At 38.9% G+C, this 22,440-nt stretch overlaps 1 protein-coding gene across 3 annotated transcripts in view; it reads left to right on the top strand.

Moving 5' to 3' along the window:
• The window catches only part of STRN3 (striatin 3), a 105,559-nt gene that overhangs the window by 47,303 nt on the left and 35,816 nt on the right, over positions 1 to 22,440 (top strand). For 2 of the 3 annotated variants that reach the window (XM_054028093.1, XM_054028091.1), the window contains exons 3-7: positions 2,774 to 2,847; positions 9,085 to 9,166; positions 9,580 to 9,759; positions 10,390 to 10,522; positions 11,871 to 12,012. In XM_054028093.1, coding sequence (XP_053884068.1) covers positions 2,774 to 2,847; positions 9,085 to 9,166; positions 9,580 to 9,759; positions 10,390 to 10,522; positions 11,871 to 12,012 — 611 coding nt within the window. Of the gene's footprint in view, positions 1 to 2,773; positions 2,848 to 9,084; positions 9,167 to 9,579; positions 9,760 to 10,389; positions 10,523 to 11,870; positions 12,013 to 17,065; positions 17,177 to 22,440 lie in introns of all 3 variants that reach the window. The other variant, XM_054028090.1, reaches the window with a different exon arrangement.

Here is a 22,440-nt window from a genome sequence, read left to right as displayed (position 1 = left end):
TTCCTGGCACAAGTTCCGATTCAGGACATTTGTAGAGCAGCGGTTTGGTCATCAGTCCACACATTTACAGCTCACTATGCACTAGTGCAGCAGTCCAGAGACGATGCTGCTTTCGGATCAGCGGTTTTGCACACAGCAATGTCTCACTCCGACCCCACCACCTAAGTTGGGCTTGGGAGTCACCTAATGGAATGGATATGAGCAAGCACTCGAAGAAGAAAAGACGGTTACTCACCGTTGTAACTGTTGTTCTTCGAGATGTGTTGCTCATATCCATTCCAAACCCGCCCCCCGTCCCCACTGTCGGAGTAGCCGGCAAGAAGGAACTGAGGGGGCGCCGGGTCGGCTGGGGTATATATTCAGCGCCATGAAGGCGCCACTCTAGGGGGCTCCACAGCCGACCCGCCGGTGTTGCTAGGGTAAAAATCTTCCGACGATCGTGCACGTGGCACGCGCACACCTAATGGAATGGATATGAGCAACACATCTCGAAGAACAACAGTTACAACGGTGAGTAACCGTCTTTTCTTTCAAACTTGTTACATGATATTTGCTTTTGTTTTTATAAATTTATTGGAATGCAGTTAAGCCAAGATACTTGCTTTCAGAAATTACTTTCAGAAATTATTCAGTAAAATACACAGTATTTTAATCATGTGCTTTCTTTATGAAATGTGAAATAATTTACAAGAAATCTAAAATCTTACCAGTTAATTTTATTTGAAAAAGTAAGTCCAGAGCTCAAATACGTTTTTAAAATTCCAAAGATGCAACATGTGATATTTCTGAAGCCTAGGCTTAATTTCTCATGTTAGAGTCCAGTGTAAAAAAACTTTCAAAACCCACTGAGTCACTTTAATAAACAACTTTAAAATAGCTGAAATTCCAACTAATTAAATTTTTTTAAATATTTCAGAAGTTTCTACAAATACATTTTAAAGATAAACTGAAAGGCTTTGTTCCTTTTAGGATTTAAGTTGAGGTGCTTAGGATTCTGTGTTTTACTGCAGATAAAGATAGGCAGAGCCAGTAGTGCTACTTATAGCTAAGGTTGCCTGACACTTTCCCTTATAAGATCCAGTTTTCAATTGCATATAACTTTGCCTAACTTTAAGCATTTGGTCTAAAGTTTTCCACACCCAGTGTCTGAATTTATTGGAAAGTTTCATCTAAAATGGTTCATCTGTTTCAGAAAATCATAATACTGTTTTCATATGTTTAAAAAAAAAAAAATCTTAAAACGGCTTCATTGAAAACCTCTAGCATCTCTGTTTTGGAGCATGGACTTGAAATTTGACACGGGGTAAGGAGCAGTTGCACTTGTGCCAGGAGTGGGCTTTTTGCCATCCCTGTGACAACTTGGTCAATTTAGTCAAATTATAAGCCTCTGCAGGGCTTGTCTGCTACACAGGGAGGTTATCTGATTAAGGTAGGATGTGAATTTAAAGCAGAATAGCTATTCTGGAATAACTCCATGTATAGACAAACCCTGAAAAATCACAATTGACACATGCTCAGTAGAGACTTCAGATTTGTCAGCTAAGTTACCAAAAATGGTGTCTGCACTGGGCATGCTCAAGCCCAGGGCAGCAGTGTCTGAGCAAGATTTTCCCGGAGACTTTAGTGAGAGCTTTTTCAGTGAAGTGCATGAGGCAGAAGCCAGATTGGAAAGGCTATAGAATGGAATTGGAGGGAAGGAACTTCCAGGCAGAATTGAAGATGGCACATCTAATGTTTAGGAGATGATGGAGAGTTGGAGAGGCAAGTGGGATGAGATTGGAGAATAATGCATGCTTGTATTGCAATGGGAAGTTATTAGAGAGTGAAAAGTTAAGGGAAGAGGTAAAAAGAGGGGATAAGAACAGAGCCAAGAAAGATTAGATGTGTTGAGGTCACTTGGCCATGTGAAGGGATTAGAGTTGGAGAACTGGTGTGAAACTTCCAATGTCAGTATTGGGAGGAAAGGAGGAGAGAATGATAGGAAGGGGAAGGAGATGGTCATGTCAGATCATGTAGATTTTTCTATTTCAAGATCTCGGCAGGATACTGTGAAGAAAGGGAAGTAGAGCTGGGGAACCAGGAATGGGGGTGGTCATTGAACTGAACTAATTGAATAAACTGAAGTGAAGATAATATTCTTTCTGCAACTTTAGAAGAGGCTACTGCTCTTGAAACCCAGTTTAGCATGTCAACAAGCTCTGCTTCCAGATGCTTAGTCAGTGACATCCACCAGTTCAGTGGTTTGACTTTCTTTAATACTTAGTCAGGAAATGTGCTATTTTATATTATGATTTTTGTTTAATTTAAATTATTTTAATAGGTTATAGTAAATTCAGGCCCTAAGACATGTTTTCATAATTTAAAATTTAATTTTAAATAGGTTATTTTTAAAAAGAAAAATATATTAAAATTTTTAAAGTTTCAATTTTTTTAAAATAAATCCTTGTCTTTATCCATCCTGACTAGATTGAACAGCCTGAAAAGCTTTTTACCTACTGACATAAAATAAAATCCTTCATAAATAATACACAAGTTCTCAAATACAATTTCTTTACTAATAAAATTTTGGGGTATATGTGGTTATGAGAAATGAGCACACTTTCATGTTTTTGAAATGTTTGACTCGATGGTTCAATGACTTTTCAGTAATTATCTAAATAAAAGTATTGAAATATATATTCTGTATCTTAACATGTTTGTTTAATTGTAATAAGAGGTGTTTGAATTTAAGAAATTATTTCTTTTTTATATACCGATTATGCTTAATTTTCAGGGCAAAATATCATAAATTAAAATATGGCACAGAACTGAACCAAGGTGACCTGAAAATGCCAACTTTTGAATCAGGTAACTTTTTTTTTGTAAATTTCATGTTTATTTTCATTCTTTTGCTATCTGCTTTTTTTTTTTAAGATTTGCTATTTATGCAACTCTTAATAGTTGCCATAATGTGCGCAGTCATTAATAACGAAAGTTCTTCTTCGAGTGCTTGCTCATGACGATTCTATTCTAGGTGTGCGCATGCGTGGTAGTCAGAGATTTTTGCCTTAGCAGTATCTGTAGGGATGGCAGTGGTACCCCCTTGAGTGCAGCACTCATGCATCGATATATCAGGTGCCACCGATCCTACACCCTTTCAGTTCCTTTTTACCACCTGTGGTGGTTACTCGGAGTGCCTTCCCTTGCATTGCAAGGGCTAGCTGTTTTCGCCTATTGTCTTTGAGACGTAGGGCCTTGTAAATAGTTTTATTCATAATAATTAACAGTTAGGGTCCCAGCGGGGACTTCGCCCCAGGCAGGGCGTGCCCCAGTCTCCTGGGTTTAAGCCATGCAGACTGCAACAGCCTATGCCTGTAAATGACCCCCATAGCAGCTGCCTCAGGTGCTTAGGGGAGTCACGTTAGAGACAAGTGCTGAATTTATAAGAAATTCCGGCCCTGCACACAAAAAGAGTGGGATATTTGGCTTCAGGCTCTCCTCATGAAGTTCCCCCTGCATCCGTCACTGTTCCCCGTTGCCAATGCCCAAAAAGAAGTCTAAAACCCCAGCACTGAGCAAAAAGGGCCATGGGCCATTGGCAAAGGACCTGCTTCAGGCTGTCTGGCCACTCCAGAACCGTGCACTTGCACCCCTCCAACCGGAGCTCTTAGTCCTGTGAAAGGTCCACCGCTGACTCCCAGGAGTGGCCTGGGACCCAAAACCCTGGCGGCCCAGACACCTTCGCAGGCTCCTCTGGCGCCAAGAGAGCATTGGCCTCCACCCGCACCGCTGATGCAGCATGTGCCATAGGAACCAGCAAAGGCTCCCCACATGCGCAAGTCAGATGTGAAGACCCCTAGAGGGCAGTGGAGCGCCGCCATTTCCCTGAGACAAAGCAGCGCTCTCCACTTCCGTGCTGCAGGTCGCTGGAGTCTGGACGCCCTGGGGCTCATTCTTGGTCACTAGTGCCACATTCCCAGTTGCCACCATCTTGATGTGTATCGCCTAGAGCAAGACGCCAGTCGCCATACTACCTACGTCGCTCACCCTCCTGCAGATAGTCTTCTAGGCGCAGGTCCCGGTTGCCCGCATCGTGGGAGTGCTCCCCATCGCATCTCTGGTCCCCTTGATACTGGCACTGATCACCTTGCTCTGGCACCAGTCCCTAACAGCAATGGCCAGCAATCACAGCCAGGTGTTGATGGCCCCACTGTGGTCACCAGAAGGGGATTTCTCAGGCACGGAAGCCCAGTTCATCCCCATATCAAGAATGCACCACCGTGAAGAAGCCCTGGAACCTCCCCCAATGGTGCAATCATCGTCGTCGTCCCTATTCTGGACCTGTGATACCTCAACAAGTCTCTCAAAAAGTTGAAATTTTGTATGGTCTCCCTGGATCCAGGAGACTGGTACGCTGCCCTCGACTTGAAGGATTCCTATTTTCACACCTCCATATTCCAAAGTTACAACATTTCCTCCAGTTTATAGTGGGCGAACGCCATTTCCAATTCACGGCGCTCCCCTTTTGGCCTCTCATCGGCTCCAAGGGTTTTTACCAAATGTCTGGCACCAGTGGCCGCTTACATCAGATGTTGAGGTGTCCAGGTGTTCCCATACCTCGATGACTGGCTCATCAGGGACAGGTCCCAGAGCCAGGTGCAGAGAAGTCTCAATGTGGTGCGTTCCACCTGCCACGACCTAGGTCTGTTGATAAATGAGAAAAAATCCACATTAGGGCTCGTCCAACGCATAGTTCATTATAGCAGTTCTCGACTCCATGCAAGCCAGAGCCTTCTTCCCGGAGGCGCATTTTCCAGCCATGTCTGATTTGATCTCTCATGTGAGGAGCTGCCCGCTCACCACAGCTCACACCTGCCTGCAGTTGTTGGGCCACATGGCCGCCTGTAACATATGTTACACATATGTGGTCACATAGTTACAGGCGGCCATGTGGCCAGTCATGTCCAGCTCCACCTCCAGCTTCGATCTACACCCCCAACAGAGTGATCTAGACTGGGTGGTCAGGGTGCTAGATCACATCCTATAGTCCCTGGATTGGTGGTTGGAGGCTGTCAGTATTTCAGGGAGTCTCCTTTGCGACCCTGTCCCGTCGTTGACCCTGATCGCTGATGCTTCAGACCTGGGCAAGCTGAGTACCCAGGGCTGATGAGTGCAGGACGATCTGTCCCTCCACATCAACATTAGGGAGCTCAGAGCAGTTTGCCTGGCCTGCCAGGCCTTCTTGCCCCACCTGAGGGGCAAAGTGGTGCAGGGACTCGCAGACAATACTACCACGATGCATTACATCAACAGAAAAGGAGTGCTGATGACCTGGCTCCGATATCAAGAAGCTCTCAACCTTTGGCACTTCTGTGTGTGGCATACCATTCATCTGGTAGCTGCACACCTGCCCGGCACCAAGAATGTGCTAGCAGATCGCCTCAGCAGAACCTTCTTGTATCGCCATGAGTGGTGCTCCATCCGGAGGTGGCCAGTATGATCTTCCAGAAGTGGGGGACTTCCCAGGTGTACTTGTTCGTGTCCCACCAGAACAGGAAATGCCACATGTTGTTGTGTTCGCTCCAGGGGATGGACAGGAGTTCCCTGTCATATGCTTTCCTACTTCCGTGGTCAGGGGCCCTGATATACGCCTTCCCGCCAGTCTATTAATCCACAGAGTCCTAGTGAAAATCAAGCAGGACAGGGTGAGGGTTATCCCGTTATCTCCCTAGTGGCCTCACCAGCAGTGGTTCAGCATGCCGCTGGTCCTTTTGGTAGCCGAGCCGCTGTGACTCCCTCTCTGGCCAGACCTGCTGTCTCAGAATCACGGCAGTCTCCTGCACCCGAACCTGGAGGCGCTGTACTTGACTGCATGGCTGATGCATGGCTAAATGCAGACGAGTGGGAATGCTTGACCCTAGTGCAACAGGTCCTGTTGGGTAGCAGAAAGCCCTTCACCAGAGCAATCTATCAGGTAAAATGGAAAAGGCTTATGTGCTGGGCCTGGGATCGGCGTGTCCGGGCCAAGTATACCTCCCTGCAGGTGATCTATTTCCTGCACCTCAAGCTCCAAGGCTTGTCACTGTCTTCAATCAGGGTCCACCTGGCTGCTATTTCGACTTTCCACCTTCCGTTCCAAGGCAGGTCAATCTTTGCTCACGACATGACAGCTCAATTCCTGAAAGGTCTGGAGAATCTTTACCCGGGATCTGGTCCCTCCCGGGGATTTGAACCTTGTGCTGTTGAGGCTCATGGGATCTCCATTTGAGCCTCTGGCTTTCTGTTCTCTTCTCCTTCTCTCTCCTGGAAGGTGGCATTCCTGGTGGCAATTACGTCCGCTCGCAGAGTGTCTGAGCTCAGGGAGCTTACGTCGGACCCGCCTATACGGTGTTCTGCAAAGACATGGTCCAATTGCGGCCACACCCACCATTCCCGCCCAAGGTAGTTTCCCAGTTTCATACCGGCCAGGACATTTTCTTACCGATCTTCTTTCCAAAGCCACATAGTTACAAAGAGGAGCATAGGTTGCATGCCCTGGCTATCCGGAGGGCACTGGCCTTTTATATCAACAGGACACGGCCTTTCAGTAAGTCAACGCAACTCTTCATTGCTGTGGCAGACAGGATGAAAGGTTGCCCAGTGTCTGCTTAGAGGATTTCGTCCTGGATCACAGCCTCCATCTGATACTGCATTGAGCTCACAAGTGTGCCTCAACCGACGATAGTCAAAGCGCACTCAGCTAGAGCACAGGTGTCATCAGCGGCCTTCTTGGCTCAGGTGCTGATCCAAGAGATCTGTAGAGCTGCTACCTGGTCATCTGTCCACACATTTACATTCCATTATGTGCTGACCCAGCAGGCCCGGGACGATGCTGGCTTTGGCAGGGCAGTGCTGCAAGCTTGCCAAACTGTAAACTCCGAGCTCACCTCCGTTGGCACTGCTTGTGAATCACTAAGAATGGAATCTGGAATCTGCATGAGCAAGCACTCAAAGGAAAAAACTCGTACCTGTTCTTCGAGATGCATTGCTCATGTCCATTCTGTTACCCACCCACCTGCCCCTCTGTTGGAGTCGCCGTCAGGAAGGAACTGAGAGGGCATAGGTTCGGTAGCGCCTGATATACTGATACATGAACACGGCACTCAAGGAGACGCCACTGCAGACCTTATGGATACCGTTAAGGCAAAAATCTGACGACCATGCACATGGGTGTGCACACACTTAGAATGGAATGGACATGAGCAACACATCTCTAAGAACAGCAGTTACGAAAGCTAGGTAACCATTTTTTAATTCTTTGAGAACAGATGTTTGGTTCCAGGGAGCTGTGTTACTGAATATACTGGTGTTTGGCAAGTGTTTTATTTGAGCCTTTATTACTTCCGTTATCTTTCTCTCCTTCAGAAAGATCCAAATGTTGAGAGAGGTTTTAGTAGATGAATAATTTTTTTGTTTTTGGTTTATCTTATTTCTACCATCAGCCCTTGAAGGATCTTACAGTGTCTATTGGGATATTGCACTCTTTTATTTACTTGGCAAAATAAACTTCTTTGAGATAACTAGGGAGAAAATTGAACAATGGAATAAACATTATATATGTAGAAAATTCTACATGTTTTTGTTCTCTGTTATTGTATAATAAAAATTTGTTTGCTTTATCCTGAAAAAGTCATAATTTTTTACATATTTTTAAAAAATGGACAGGTTTGTGTCAGATCAAGAGGAAATGCCCTGATGCAAATCTGTGTGCCCACATTGGCACATGGAGTGAAGTAGACTTCACAACATAGGCAATATGTTGCTTATAACTAAAATTTCCACAAATTCTGTCTCTTATAGATCTGAAACTAGAGGAAGACTTTTCCCTTGATTAAATTTGACTGTTGTTTAAGAAGTAAGGATGACCTTTATTGCATGGCTGGCCCCTCCTTGAAATTCAATTCTTTGGGACGCTATGTTATAAATAAAGTTTGGCCTTCCTCTTTGCTACTAACTGGAAATGCAGTTATATCCACAAGTCATCTAGGCAATGAATCTCTAAGTGTCAGGTTAGACAGTCTCTCTCTCTCTCTCTCTCTCTTTCCCCTTTTTTTTTTTAGTATGGGCACATCTTCAGGCACTTCTTCCTTGCTTGAAAGTATAAAATATTGTCCAGGTTATGGGCTTGGTGTTCATTAACATTTCTCTAAAAGACATACAAGTCTGACTTCTGAATTCTCTCTAGATCAGTATTCCTCTTAGTTCTTTACTCCACGATTTATAGGCTGATATAATAGAACACCTGTTAAAGTGGAATGGGTTCAAGGTGTCAGTTGCTGCTGGAGAGTAAAAGTGGTGGCATTCCTTAATATTGTATTCATGACAGTTTAGCTTAGTTTTCCCCACATATAAGTTAATGGAATTTATTTAAACAGTATTAGTAAAAAATTGTGATTTCTTGTTTTTTATTTATTAAAGTTAAAAAAAAAATTACAACTATGTTCCTTTAAGAAAAATCAAGTTTCTGCTAACCAGTTTTGTTATACTAAATTAATGGACATTAAATATAATGGAATAGAGAATCAGAATGAGACTTTTTCTTAAGTGCTCTGTGTAGTATTTAGAATCCCCTAAGGAATAAGGGAGTTAATTAGCCAGAGCAGGTCAGCTGCTGTAATGTAAAAAATGAAATGAAATAGTTGACATTACTTTGAATAGCCTTTTAAGGGATGCTATCTGAATAATGGCAATTCGTCAACTTTGTACCAGAAAACTTATGTTGTAAGCTAACGGTAGAAAAAAGACTAAGTGGTATATACAAACGTCCTAATATGTGCAACAGTGTGAGACTTTTTGATATTGGTTAAATCAAGTTCAGCACTTCCAAAACATTTATAACTGTTTAATGGTGATCTGCTGATCATCAATGAGGTTGTGGAATGTGGATTTGTAAAGGACACCATCTGAGTCTAGCGTTAGGCTCATTAAGCAGAAGACACACCACTGATCTCTGAAAAATTGTGTGGGGTCTAAAAATGTTTAAGTGAAATCTTCACTTCCCTCTGTGGTCTTTAAAATTGGCAGAGTAAAATGAGCAACATTAATGTGTATCTCCTTGCATTTCAGAAGAAACCAAAGAGACAGAGGTTCCTACAGTACCTCAAAATAGTCAACTGACCTGGAAGCAAGGCAGGCAATTATTAAGACAGTAAGTAATATAGTTGAGTATCTATATTTGTAGTCAGTTTTTCTTCTGGAACTTTAGAAATTATTTACATGTTTGCACTTTGCCTTGGAAATTCATGTAGTCAAGATGGGTAAATATTGGTTCGGTGTGCAAGACTATATAGACTGCGTTTTTCTTTGAAACAGTACTAGCAGAGAGAATCTTTGGCTGTGTCACTGCTTTAAACCCTGGGAAATGAAATGAGAAGTAAACCACAGGTGGAACACCTGGATTTTGGGTGGAAGGGGTCCTTTCAGTAAATTATATGATAAACTCCGTTAGCTTCCCATCTCCTCCTTAGTTTTTTTATTTTATTTTTCAGCAACGAACCCTAGATCCTTTCTCTTTCTTATAAATGTATTTTTCTGTTCTTTCTCTTTTCACAACCAACCTAGGTATCTTCAGGAAGTAGGTTACACGGACACAATATTGGATGTACGGTCCCAGAGGGTAAGGTCTTTACTTGGGCTCTCCAGTTCAGAACCAAATGGCTCAGTGGAGACTAAGAACTTAGAACAGATCCTTAATGGAGGTGAATCTCCTTCATCTAAGCAAAAGGGACAGGAAATCAAAAGGTAGGCAGAGATGTAAAATTGTGATATGCTTGATAGTTGGCTAACATACCCTACTTATATTATTAATATGCTATTTCACTTATTAATTCAGACAGCTACGTTATGCAAGTAGTGAGAAACCGGTTAGGCTCATATAAGCTTCAGGTCCTAAAAAAAATTATCTGATCAGTGGCACGTTAGCTGCAATATTTGGATGATATAACTGACTATGTGAGTTCACAAGAACCTGAAAGTAAACTGATTAACATATAAGGAGTCTATAAGCATAACTGATCATCACTAATCATATTTTTCAGATATATCAGCTTGTACTGTGAAAATAAGTAGTGCATTATGTGAACATTAGATTTTTGTTTCAGCTTTAATAATTTAAGTTGGTGTTATTAACATAAAGTATTGTTTTTAAATTCTTCCATACATGTTGAGTGGTGCTTTTCAATTTTGAGTCATCCTATAGATTTAGATGGACAGAGTTTTCCTGGAATTTTTTTGACTTTTTAAAACTTTTTAAAAACTTTCTAAAAGTTAGATGATAGAGTTATATTTGACTTAATCCCCTAAATCCCTTCACTGTAAGTCAGCTAGTAAATTTGACCACTATAGGCTTTTTGTTTTTTTGTTTTTTTGTAGGAACTCTGGTGATGTTCTTGAAACATTTAATTTCTTAGAAAATGCAGATGATAGTGATGAAGAAGAAGAGAATGACATGATAGAAGATATTGCAGAAGGAAAAGAAAAGCTTCGGATAAATAAAAAGCACAAAGTAAAGAGCTTTTACTGTTGCCTTTTGGTCATGTACATCTGACATATTGAAAGCAGTGCTTATAAAATATAGCCTGGTGGAAGCCCATGTTTCAAATAGACCTGAATAAATTACGCTGAAATAGGTACCCTACTTTATCTGTATGATATGTAAGTGAACATGTGGTATCAGCATGTTTTGGTGTAGCTCCTTATAATAGTGTTTTTTCATCTTCAAAATGTTTTAAACATGAGGTAATTAGTGCTCATAACATCCTTGTGAGTAGATGTGAGTACAATAACTAAGATTGCTACCAAAGTCTTATTCTGGTTTTGGTTTGCTGCCAGCACTTAGAGATGGAATAATTTTGTATTTCATTCCTCCTCACAGACCTAGCTTTTTAGAGCTTTCTCTCTTTTTGCCATTTTTAAGATTGTATGTTAATAACTGGCTTGGCGACCTTTGTGGTAGTGTTCTCTGTGTAGATCCAAGTATATTTCCTATTCTCAGTTTCACTATCTCAGCCAGCTAGGAGTAATGCAAAGGCAGTATACTCTGTCCTGTTAGGGATGGTTACTTGATTTAGCAAGAACTCTCATCTGATCATGGAGCTGCAGTGATGAGCTCCCAAGAATCTCATCTGCTTCTCGGTTAGATGGTGATTTGTTTGTTTTGTGGAGCCTATATAATGGAGGGTGCTGTGTAAGAAAAGGTGTATCCTGAAGAAGTTCTGGAAAAGCAAGGATTATTTGTAAGGAGAAGAAACTAAATGCTTTATGGTGGGCTGGGGAGAACATTCATCGGAGGTGCAGGTTTTATGCCAGCTTCGCAGATGGAGATTGTTTTTTTTCCTCCCATCCCTAATGTTCTTGTGAAGTTGCGCCTCCTGTATAGGACTTTGCTGTTTCTTCACGAAACCTTCACTAGTCATTTAGTTAGTGTTGGATTAGTTTATGTGAGTGTATGGTCATTGCGATGGAGAGCTTGATGTTCTTTTTTTGGTCACTGAAGCACTTTTCATCATGATGGCCCTCTTGCTGCATTGTATCTTGCTTTTTCTTTAATAGCTGGAGATGAGAGCTTTGACTTGAGGTGAGCCTCTTATCCTGCCTTGTCAGGTGCTTGGTTTTTCTTTAAATTCTGGAGAAGCTGAAATAACACTATGACTAGTTGTACGTACTTTGCTTTCTGCACTTCATACTTCAAAATATTCTTCCCTTGCAAAAAAAAGTCCTCTTTAAAATGACCTGGCCCATTCTCAACTCATATTTTAGATGAGTTTCTTCTTACTGGCAGAAAACTTGTCTGCTTGTGTGATAGACGTAATCTTCTTAAAACACAGAATATATATTCTGTTATTCACTTGCAGATTGGTAATGAAGGTTTAGCTGCAGACCTTACGGATGACCCTGATACTGAAGAAGCTCTGAAAGAATTTGATTTTTTAGTAACAGCAGAAGATGGAGAAGGAGCTGGAGAAGCAAGAAGTTCAGGGGATGGGACAGAATGGGGTAAGACGCTAATACTAACATATGTTTAGCACTATTTGAACATTGTTCATAACAATACACTTATGAGCTATAATATGTGCTGTTTAAGACAGAATGGATGTGTGGATGCTTGTGATGATTAGATGCTGGCAAAGTAGGAGATGATAACTAGGATGTGTTGGGCATTACAAATTTTATCCTCACACACCATAATGCTAACAATTAGACTGTGGTTAATTTATTTCAAATTCATCTTTGTTTTGCTGTTGAGGAGAGGTTTTTTTCCATCTTCCATATTTTTTGCCTCTCCTGGTCTATATTCCTGATAACCCCTAAAATCCATCTTTTGGATTTTGGGATCAACTTTTTGCCAAATCTAGATTTTAGATTTGGTTATGGTCTGGAGCTTTAATTTGTGTTGAGGCCTGTGTTAAATTAATTTCTGTTATATGGACTAGAAGAATTATAAAATTAAACCTATAATTACATTATTTCTTGTATAGATTTTCAGAAGCTGACTGCTAATATAGTCTTTATTAATAAAATCAGAAAATTGGTAATCTTTATACTGCTAGTTGAGATTTTGTTTAGACAATGAAGTAAGATTGCTAAACAGTTCCATGTGATATAAAAAGCACTAAATGTCTCTCAAAAAATGTCATTCAAAAATGTTTGAAACTTGTGTGGTTATTTTTTTAAAGAAATGGGGAGTAAGGAAGACTGGGGTTAATTGAGGCTCCAAATATCCATCAGTTATTGCCTAATTGAATGTGCGATCTGTAATTTTTAGTTGGTAAAACCACCTCACACTTAAACACGATTGACAATCTTTACTCAGGTAAGGCCCAGGACTAAAGTAACAGTGTTAGAGGTACGGTTTGCAGAATTATAGTATATAATAGAGGGGCTGCTTGGGAAAGTTTACACAATACTTGTCTAATGTGCCATATTTTTAGTGTGTTCTTTTCTTTTCATAAACACTAAAATTCACTGCATTTTTAAAAGAACAGAACACAACAATTAACTTATCAGATTTATTTCCTTAACCTCCTTAGTGGTAGATTTAGAATTTTATTTAATCTAGTTGGTCTAAGTGCTTTACTTGGTGGGCATTCTGAATTGTTGCTGCTTGAGGAGACAAGCTATCTTAACCCCTCATTATTTTAAGGAGGAGAAAATAAAATGTCTTTATATGGAGTAATCGTAAAACAGTTGAATTTCTGTAGTCTGTCTAGGTATTGAACTGATATTCCAACTTAATGGTCTGAAGTTTTACATCAATACATAATTATACATGACTACACGGTACATTTAAGAAAATACATGGAGCAAGTTGTACATTTTAATTATTTTATACCAACATAAAACAGATCCTTTATTGCAGCACAAAACCAAAGACCAAACATCAAGTGCACATTGTCAGTATTCTGTGTAATTTCTTGGAATGTAGCGTTTTAACTTTGACATGATATACCTTAGTCCCAAATTACTGGATTCTGTTGTACATTATGGAACTTTTGCTACGCCTTCGTACTACAGCTTTTTTATCTCAGACATTTTATTAGTGTTGTGACTGGTGCACTGTTTCTGTTGTTAACTGGTGCTGTATTTTAAAGATATTCTAATTTGGTACTCCATTGTTGTAGTGTTTTTGCCCGTAACATTATATAAGGATTATAATTTTAGTCTTCCGTTTAATCCAAAACCATGTATCTGCTCTCCCCTCAACTGGATGTAGGCAGATTATTGCTACCTCAGACAATTTTCTCCTTAATATGTATCTTTCGAATTGTGTACGCAAACTTTCTCCTTTGCTGGAGTTGATTCCAGTTGCACATTACACCAGTTTTATACTAATGTAACTCCATTGACTTCAATGTAGTTCTTTTTTATTTAACTGAAATAATTGAGGATTGATTAAATCCTGAGTTCTTGGGATTGAATAAACATACATTTTCTTTCGTGGTCTTAAAATATTCAAGATTTCAACTTTAGTTTTATTTTGCACAAAGGTTAAAGGTCATAAAGGTTAAATGCCTCATGGTGTATCCGAATTGGATTACAGTATTTCAAATGTGGTCCCACTTTAGTACTGTCTATGACTATAGATTACCATGAACAGATTTACATTTTTTAGCCTTATAAATACCTTGCATAACCTTATTAGACCTTTTTTTAAGCTAATAGTCCCTGAAGCCTCCCCAATCTCCAGAGTGATTCTGTTGGGAGTCCATAGTGATTCCTAGGAATTCCAAGGGTTTTTTTCCTTCCCAAATATTAGCATTGTGTAAAACAATGCCATCTCTTCCTTTACTTGTCTTGTCTATTTCTTCTAAACAATCTACTTCAGCACCAATCTGAGGCAGATTTGAGTTTTGCCTGTTTAAATCGTTCTTTTCCTTTGCACAAATGCTTCTGCCTATTTTTCCTTTAAGCGTCTTACATTTGCATATAGAATAGGCTAATTTATACATTATATTTATAGGCTATATTCTGCATATGGGTCAAATTATGAAGTTTAACTTGACTTTTACAGAAGCTCAGTTCCATTTGTTTCTCTTGTATCCCTCTTCATGCTAGTTTTCATGCAACCTTAATTTTTTTGCTGTTTATTTTACTTTTATCCCCATCCTCCTTGCTGCTTTAATTTGTTTCCCTCATAGCATCGTTTATTCTTTGTTTTGTTTCATTAGTTGGACATGTACAAATCCAGTTGTTTGTATGCCCTATGTATGTAAATTAATTTCTAGTGAATAAAACTTATTTCTTTATTGTACTGCTTTCTCAGATTTCTAACTTGTTTCCTGTGTGCAGGTCTCCAGACCTACGACCAGGTCTTGCTTTGCTGTCACTCCAGTTTTGAGTGGACATTTTAACTAACTTTCTTAGTTACTTTTAATTATTTTTATAATTCTCAGTATAGATTAACTGCAAAGATCCATAGCTTTTGACATTTGATCAACAAGTTGGCAGCTATATTCAAGTTATATCTTTCTCAAAGGAGACTACTGAAAACCAGCCACTGGCTTCATCTCCCTGTAGCAGTTTTTCATGAACATACTTACATATGTGCAAACATTGTTGCCTTTTATGTATGTGTTTAGTCTTATAGTTACCGCATATTGGGGTTTGCAGCCACCTTTCATGCAACAAATTTTGCTAATGGCTGACCTTCAAAACCATGAAAGATGAGAAAATTCAAACTATATTAAACAAAGAAGAAGAAAAATAAATGTACACAGCCTTCAAAGGGATGGAGAATGTCAGATTAAAATATTTCCACAATTTCCTGTAAGGAAAATAAAATAATAAAAATCTACCAAACATTGGTTTTGTCCAGTCAGAGAGAAATGGAGCAAGTAAATGTGCAAAACACATTTATAAGATTCTTAAGGGGCATATCACTATAATATCTAAATACCACAGGTACATGCATGAATATATCCTATCCCTGTGAGTTAAGGAGCTATTCTCTATTTATAAAAGGTAAACTGAGGCTCAGAGATTAAATTTGTCACCTGAGGAAATCTGGACAGAGGCATGAACAGAACCCACATTTTATGAGTCCAAGTTTGGTATCTTAACCAAAAGACTACCCTTTCTGGTTAAATGAGGACCGACTAATGAACTAGTTACTTTAACTGTCAAGATTTTCTGCACTATTTCAGTGCTAGCCTGTAATATTTTGATTACAAAAAACAGTGCAGGGAATTGGTTGTATTTAGAATGATTAACAATTTACTGGTCTTCTGTTTTAAAAAATATTTTGTAAAATCCTAAACGTCAAGTCCCTAAATGTTGTCTCTGTATCATGTGTAACTTGAGGACTTTAATGTTGAGGAAACCTTTGAAAATGTGTGACGTAAGCTATTTATTATACTTTTTTTTTTAAGCAACTACTCTGCCCTACCTCTACCGTGTACTGCTGCTTTTGAACATTTGAACATCTAACCCAGAAATGAGATGATGAATTTGTGACATCAGAATCATTCTGTGGAAACACTGATATAAACATGATTAATTACAAGAATTAGCGCCGCCCCCCAAATCCTGCTTGGTTTTGTGGGAGAGAAAGTTTTAACCAGAATACCTTCAATAATAAAGGAGAACACACAAGATTTAAGAAAAATGCAGGCCAAGTTCATTTGCCTTTTGTTTTACATAATTTTTTTTTCAACTTTACTTTATGTAAAAGTCCTAATTTCAAAATTACATTTACTTTAACTTAGCAGTAATTTTTCTTTCTTTTCCTAATCAGATTTCCAACTAAATAGGGATTTGTGATGGTTGGTTAACAATAGCAGGGGTTTCCTTTTATTTAGCTGATACAAATTTGCTGTGTTGTTTCAAAAAAGAAATGATGAGCTTTAAAAAATATATATAATGGAGTCTTGGGTTTCTACTAATTGTAATTAAAGATCAGAATGAGGATGTCAAACTGTCTTCACTTTTGTGAATGTTCTTTATTAACCTTAATATAAAATGTATGTGAAATTGTGTGTGTCTTTCTGGTAACATTTATGCATCATACCCTTTAATTGGTAAAGCCCTATCTTGTGCATGTAGGATTAGTGTGTGAGAGGATGCATGTTGGTTTTTTTCATGAACAAAATGACACTGACATACTCAGCTTGCACTTTCATGAGTTGTACAGCATGAAATATATTTATTTGCTTATTCCAAGTTGGATGAATAATTCCTAACACTGGCTTTCTAAAGATGCAGTAATCTTAAGTACGTTAGCTACCTTTGTGTATTTAGTAGTGTCTATCCATTATTCAACACGAACAGCTATTTAAAGAAAAAACGCAAATTGTTTTCTCATTGGTAACAAAAATTAGCATGAAATAATATTCAGACGTAATTATAGTAAATAGTTTAGTGAAAACTGTATAGAATGGGATTAATACTTTGTAAACTGTAACTGACAAACTGAGACTGCACCTTTAAAATATTTTCAAGTATAACCTAAGAAATTTTTATTCATGATTACGTTGAGCTATAACAGTCAATCACCAACAGCTTGCATTGCCAACTGCTGATTTTTTTTCTTTTAATAATATGCTGCATGTAGACAAAGATGACCTGTCCCCAACTGCTGAGGTTTGGGATGTAGACCAGGGACTAATAAGTAAACTGAAGGAACAGTACAAGAAGGAACGAAAGGGGAAGAAAGGGGTGAAGAGTAAGTGCAGATTCTGAATCTTGAAATGCAATTCTTTTTATCCATTTGGAAAACAGTTTTTTTTTTTTTTTCCTTCTGCAAATTCTGTTTTTGTTTTTGCATTAAGTATTGTTTTCCTTGATGGGGGCAACCAACTTTAACTTTCTATCTGCTAAATCTGATCATACAAGAAATACCTTGTGCCACTTGAGAATAGAAATGTGAAAACACTTATAAACAAAAAATTCTAGGGTTAAATAGGAAAAGAGAAGTAACTACCTTGAAATCTAAGTACAGGGATAGATTTTGAACAGTATTGGTTCTGGGAATGCTGTCTTGCCTTTTCCTGAACTTTAACAAAGTAGGCTAAATTTCTCCATTTGTAAAAGAAAAAGATTCTTGAACTGACTTCTTTCTTGAACCTTGCTTTGAATCACGATTCAGTTACATTGTTGGGCCTATATTTGTGTCTGCTAGAAGGCAGCATGAGAATGAAAAATATGCCTTTCATGTAAGGGAAAGCAAACATTTTTGTGGATTACTCTACAATATATTTTTGCCTTGATGTTGACATTCATTATGCCATGCAGTTAACATCCTCTGACATTCTAAAGAAAAATACTGCCATTAGGAAGGAAGAAAGGATTAAATTCTGTCAGATTAAATGACTGATGAATAAGGCTTCCACGTAAAAATATGCAAAGTATTTAGAACTCCAGATTTTAATTTTATGAATTGTAAAATTTAGATACATAATGCTACAGTATATAGAATTCAATTTGTTATATAAAGCTTATATAGACAAAGAGCAACATTAGTATTTGAGTTGCACTGGTGTAATTTTGGAGTAACTCCATTGAGTGGAATGTTTTTACACTATTTTAATTCAGAGCTATATTTGGTCCAAAGTAATTTTACATGCGAGTTCAAAAATTTTTGTGACGCACTATAAGCTCTCTGTAAGTGCTAAATATATACTTAAGTTAGACTGTACATTATTTTCTAACATATGTTCTTAGATTTATAGATTGCAAAGCCAGAGGGACAATGTCTGATGTGCTTTATAACACAGATCATAGAACTTCCCCCCCAAATAATTCCTAGAGCATATCTTTTAGACACACATCCAATCTTGATTTTAAAAAATGTCAGTGATGGAGAATCCACCATGACCTCTGGTAAATTGTTCCAATGGCTGATTACTCTCACCATTAAAAATGTATGCCTTATTTCCAGTCTGAATTTATCTAGCTTCAACTTCTTGCCATTGGATTGGATTGTAACTTTCTCCGGTAATTTGAAGAGCCTATTATTAAATATTTGTTCCCCATTTGGATACTTAGACTGTAATCAAGTGACCTTCTCTTTGTTAAGCTAAATAGTTTGAGCTAGTAGATTTTAGATATAAAGGAAGGGCTTTTTATTTAAATGTTAAATTACTTTAAATGTTCAAATACTTAATTCTATTCTGCTCTAATGTCACTTAATTATAATGTAGTTTGTGCATGTTTGTTTTTGAAGTTTTGCATGACTTGTTTATGTAATAAGGTGTAATTTTGTCAAGGTCAGAGGTTACTTAACCCTAAAAAAAAAAAAGGTAAGAATACCTAACTGGAGCCAAACTAAAAGTAGTAAACAGGTATGCACAAATGTGCATCTGAATTTAGCATGTAAACAACCAGTTAGGCAATTACCAGCCTTGCATGAACTATTTTGGAAATAGGTTTACAAATTTATTTTTGAGTACTAAAGTGGAGGTATGCCTTTGAAAATTTGTCCCTGGTAATTTGGATCCCTTTTTAACTTTCAGAACTCTTTTTTTCAGGCTGTGTACAGCCCATAGTGACAATAAAATTCATAAACGCACTGGTATCTTTTGGTTTCTGAAAAGAATAAACTGATGTGATGTAGTTACCTTTTCTTAAATTTGGATTATATATAAAATGATTGAATAGTAGGCTTTGAATGCTGTTGAATTTGTACTTGGATTAAAGTTTTGCTTTAAATGCACAAGCGTACCCTCCACCCCCATCAGATTCTGCTTTCTCATGCTCGTGAAGTGAGTAGCTCAGAGAAACAGTGAGAACAGAGGATTACACATTTTGCTGTGGTGTATATTAACTGTTGTGGAACATGGCAGGGGCTGCAGCTTTTCAAAGCCCCAAGAAGGTCTGCTGGGAAGATACGGGGTCCATTTAACCACGAAGGGAAAGAGCAGTGTAGTGAGGAGGACTTTAAATTAGTTTCAAAGGGGAGAGGTGACAAAAGCCCACAGTTAAGTATTAAAAAGAAGTGACCTTACCCAAGGTCACTTAACCAAGGACTGCTGGGGTGTGACATGGAAAATTACAATAGGGTCGTGGGAGCAACAAGAGGGGAAACTGCTCAACATCTTAGCTGTCTATACACAAATGCAAGGAGTCTGGAGAATGAACAGGAAGAATGGGAAGTATTAGTACATAAACTAAATTATTACGTAATTGGCATCACAGAGACTAGGTGGGTTAAGTCTCATTACTGGAATATTAATATAGAGGGAGAGGAATAGCTTGTTCAGGAAGGGCAGGCAGAGTTAAAAGGGATGAGGTGTTGTCTTATACATCAAGAATATGTTCACTTGTTCCGAGGTCCAGAAGGAGGTGGGAGGAAGACCAACTGAGTGTCTGTGGGCAAAGATAAAAGGGGTAAAAAATGGGGATGATGACATGGTAGGGGACTACTCTAGTTCACCAAACCAGGAAGAGGAGGTGGATGAGCCATTTCTGGAACAAATAGCAGAAATATCCCAAACATGAGACCTGGTAGTAATGGTGGACTTTAACTATCCAGACATCTCTTGGAAAAATAACATAGCAAAATACAAAATTTCAAGTACATTCTAAAACTTTACTGAGGATAACTTTTTGTTCCAGAAAAGTGCAGAAAGTAACCAGGGGGACAGCCATTTTAGACTTGATTCTGACCGACAGGGAGGAATTGTTTAGCAAATCTGGAAGTGGGAGGCAATTTTGGTGAACATGATCATGAAATGATAGATTTCATGATTCTAAGGAAAGGAAGGCGTGAAAGCAGCAGATAATAGGACTTCAAAAAAGCATATTTAAACAAACACTGCTCACTGTCAGCACCTGAGCTGATACATGTGATTCAGCTCAGGATCAGCACCTTGCTTAATATCAACACTTAAATATATTTATACTGAAAAACAAGGGTTGGTTTATTAAAAATTCAAGATTTAAGTGATAGACAGTAAGGATATTGGAAACAAAAGGTTACATATTAAACAAAATCATAATGCCTTCTAGAGACTAAGGTTAACCTCCTGTCCAAAGAAGTTACTTACCCAGAGTCCTTTTCAGTATTTCCAACCAAGGTTAGCTGAGATCCCATTTTCATGAGTGTAAACACACTGTCTGTTTACTTCCTAGATGCAGGATGTTGGGGTGTCTTCTTTGCCTTATACTTGTATTCCCCAAAAGTTCATTGTCAGAGACAGGATACTCACCTGTGACTCTTTTTCCTGTGCGCTGTTTTCCTGTTTGGAAGAGTAGGAAAGTCAAAGTACAAAAATCATTATTTCTAAAAAAGCCTTTTCTTGTAAGATTTACTTCCATAGGGGTGTGGGACAGATTTCAAGTTATATGAAAGCAGGGGGAGGGTTAATTGTCACATATCCTGTGCCCTTGACCTGAGGTATTTACTAATGATAACTTTGACATCTCAGCTGAAAAATAGATAAAGGGCCATATTCTTCTCACTGAATCAGTGCTTTTTGTCTTTTTCTCATTCACTTTTGGGGGGGGGGGGGGCGGAGGCTGAGACCTTGACCTTAGTTTAGTTTGGAGTCAATTGGTGGATGCTCATTTCCTTATTTTAAATCCACCCAAATCAGAAGCCCTGCTTTTCATACACTTAAAGGAAGGTACTAAATTCCTGGTAACAATTGCTTTCACAAAGCAAGTTAATGAGTTGTAGGCTTTGGTTACCTATTACCATTTTCCTAAAATTCCAGTGATCTTATTTTCGTATTAATCATTCATTGCCTTAATAAGCTGTTTTATTTTTTTTCATTGTCACCTTTTTCAAGGTGAAACAGGTTTTTTTTTTTTTTTTTTTTTTTAGGTTGGACATAATTAGATATGACACTTTCAACTCTTAGTTTGTAGTTTTATCCAGTGAAGGTGTATCAAATTATTTCACACTCTTCATTAGTTTGAGACTATACTTTCCAGTTTCGTTTGCATGTGAACCTTGTGCATGAGAGTACTGGACTGAACTTAACCAATGTTTGCCTGCTTGTTTACATTCAGAGAAGCCTGACCAAGTCACTTCCATTCTTAAACAACCTTTCTGTGTCAGGTTTCATAGGCTTGTTGGAGTACAATCTAGAACAACCTACACATGTTCTTGTGTTTTTATGTACCACCTTCCATCTGGGCAGCTCCAAGTGCTTTGAAAATATTAAAGAATTCAGAGTCCCAACACCCCTCTGAGTTTGGTAAATATTATTGTCACAGTTCTGGGGTTAACTGCACCTCTGCCCCTTCAGTTGTCTCATTCCGGGTCCCCCTGTTAGGTGTAAGGCCTCCAACTATCACCTCTGTGAGTGGGGACCTGTGACCAGAGATTTAGGCTTGCAGTGCCCCTGAAATTCACTGTGTTTATGCCAGTCGGTCTGACTTCAGTCCCACTCCTGAAATTCTCTGTCTCGAGGGGAAATGACAGCGTGTACCAGTAACCAGTGAGCTTTCACAAAGCACAGTATGCTTATTTTAGGACAATAGCATTACAGGGGGAAAAAATCCTAAAACAACAAAAAATCTGCATGCATGCTAAGCTTACAAGGATCTGTCTTCCATGTGGAGACATTGGCAGGTTCCAGTCCTTCAGATTTTCTAATAGGGCTTTTCCCTCTGTAATCCTATCATGTCTTTTCTTAGATCAAAATGAGGGTCTGAGTTAGTTCACACTGCCACTTTATGCCAAAAGCGCTTACTTTGTCTGCTGAGCCTGTGGATCCCAGTCTGAACCAGTATATGCAATCTCCCCCCGTGGGGGGGGGGGGGGGGGAGATGGTAGTTGTCTGGAGTTTTTTACTTGTCCTGGAATTTGCAGAAAGTACCCCCCGTTTTAGTTCCTGGAATAAGTTTGGTAACCCTTCCCATGAAGCTGAATACAATCCCTAACTTAGAAAAATATATATAACATTTATACAAACAAACATTTGTGAATAATCCCCATGCCTATGGCATCTGGTTTGCCTTGATAGAATAGTCTTTTGAAGT

The sequence above is a fragment of the Malaclemys terrapin genome, chromosome 4 (assembly GCF_027887155.1).
Source record: "Malaclemys terrapin pileata isolate rMalTer1 chromosome 4, rMalTer1.hap1, whole genome shotgun sequence".
NCBI lineage: Eukaryota > Metazoa > Chordata > Testudines > Emydidae > Malaclemys > Malaclemys terrapin.
Note: the sequence above shows the minus strand (reverse complement) of the source record. Positions and strands in the feature narration are given on the sequence as shown.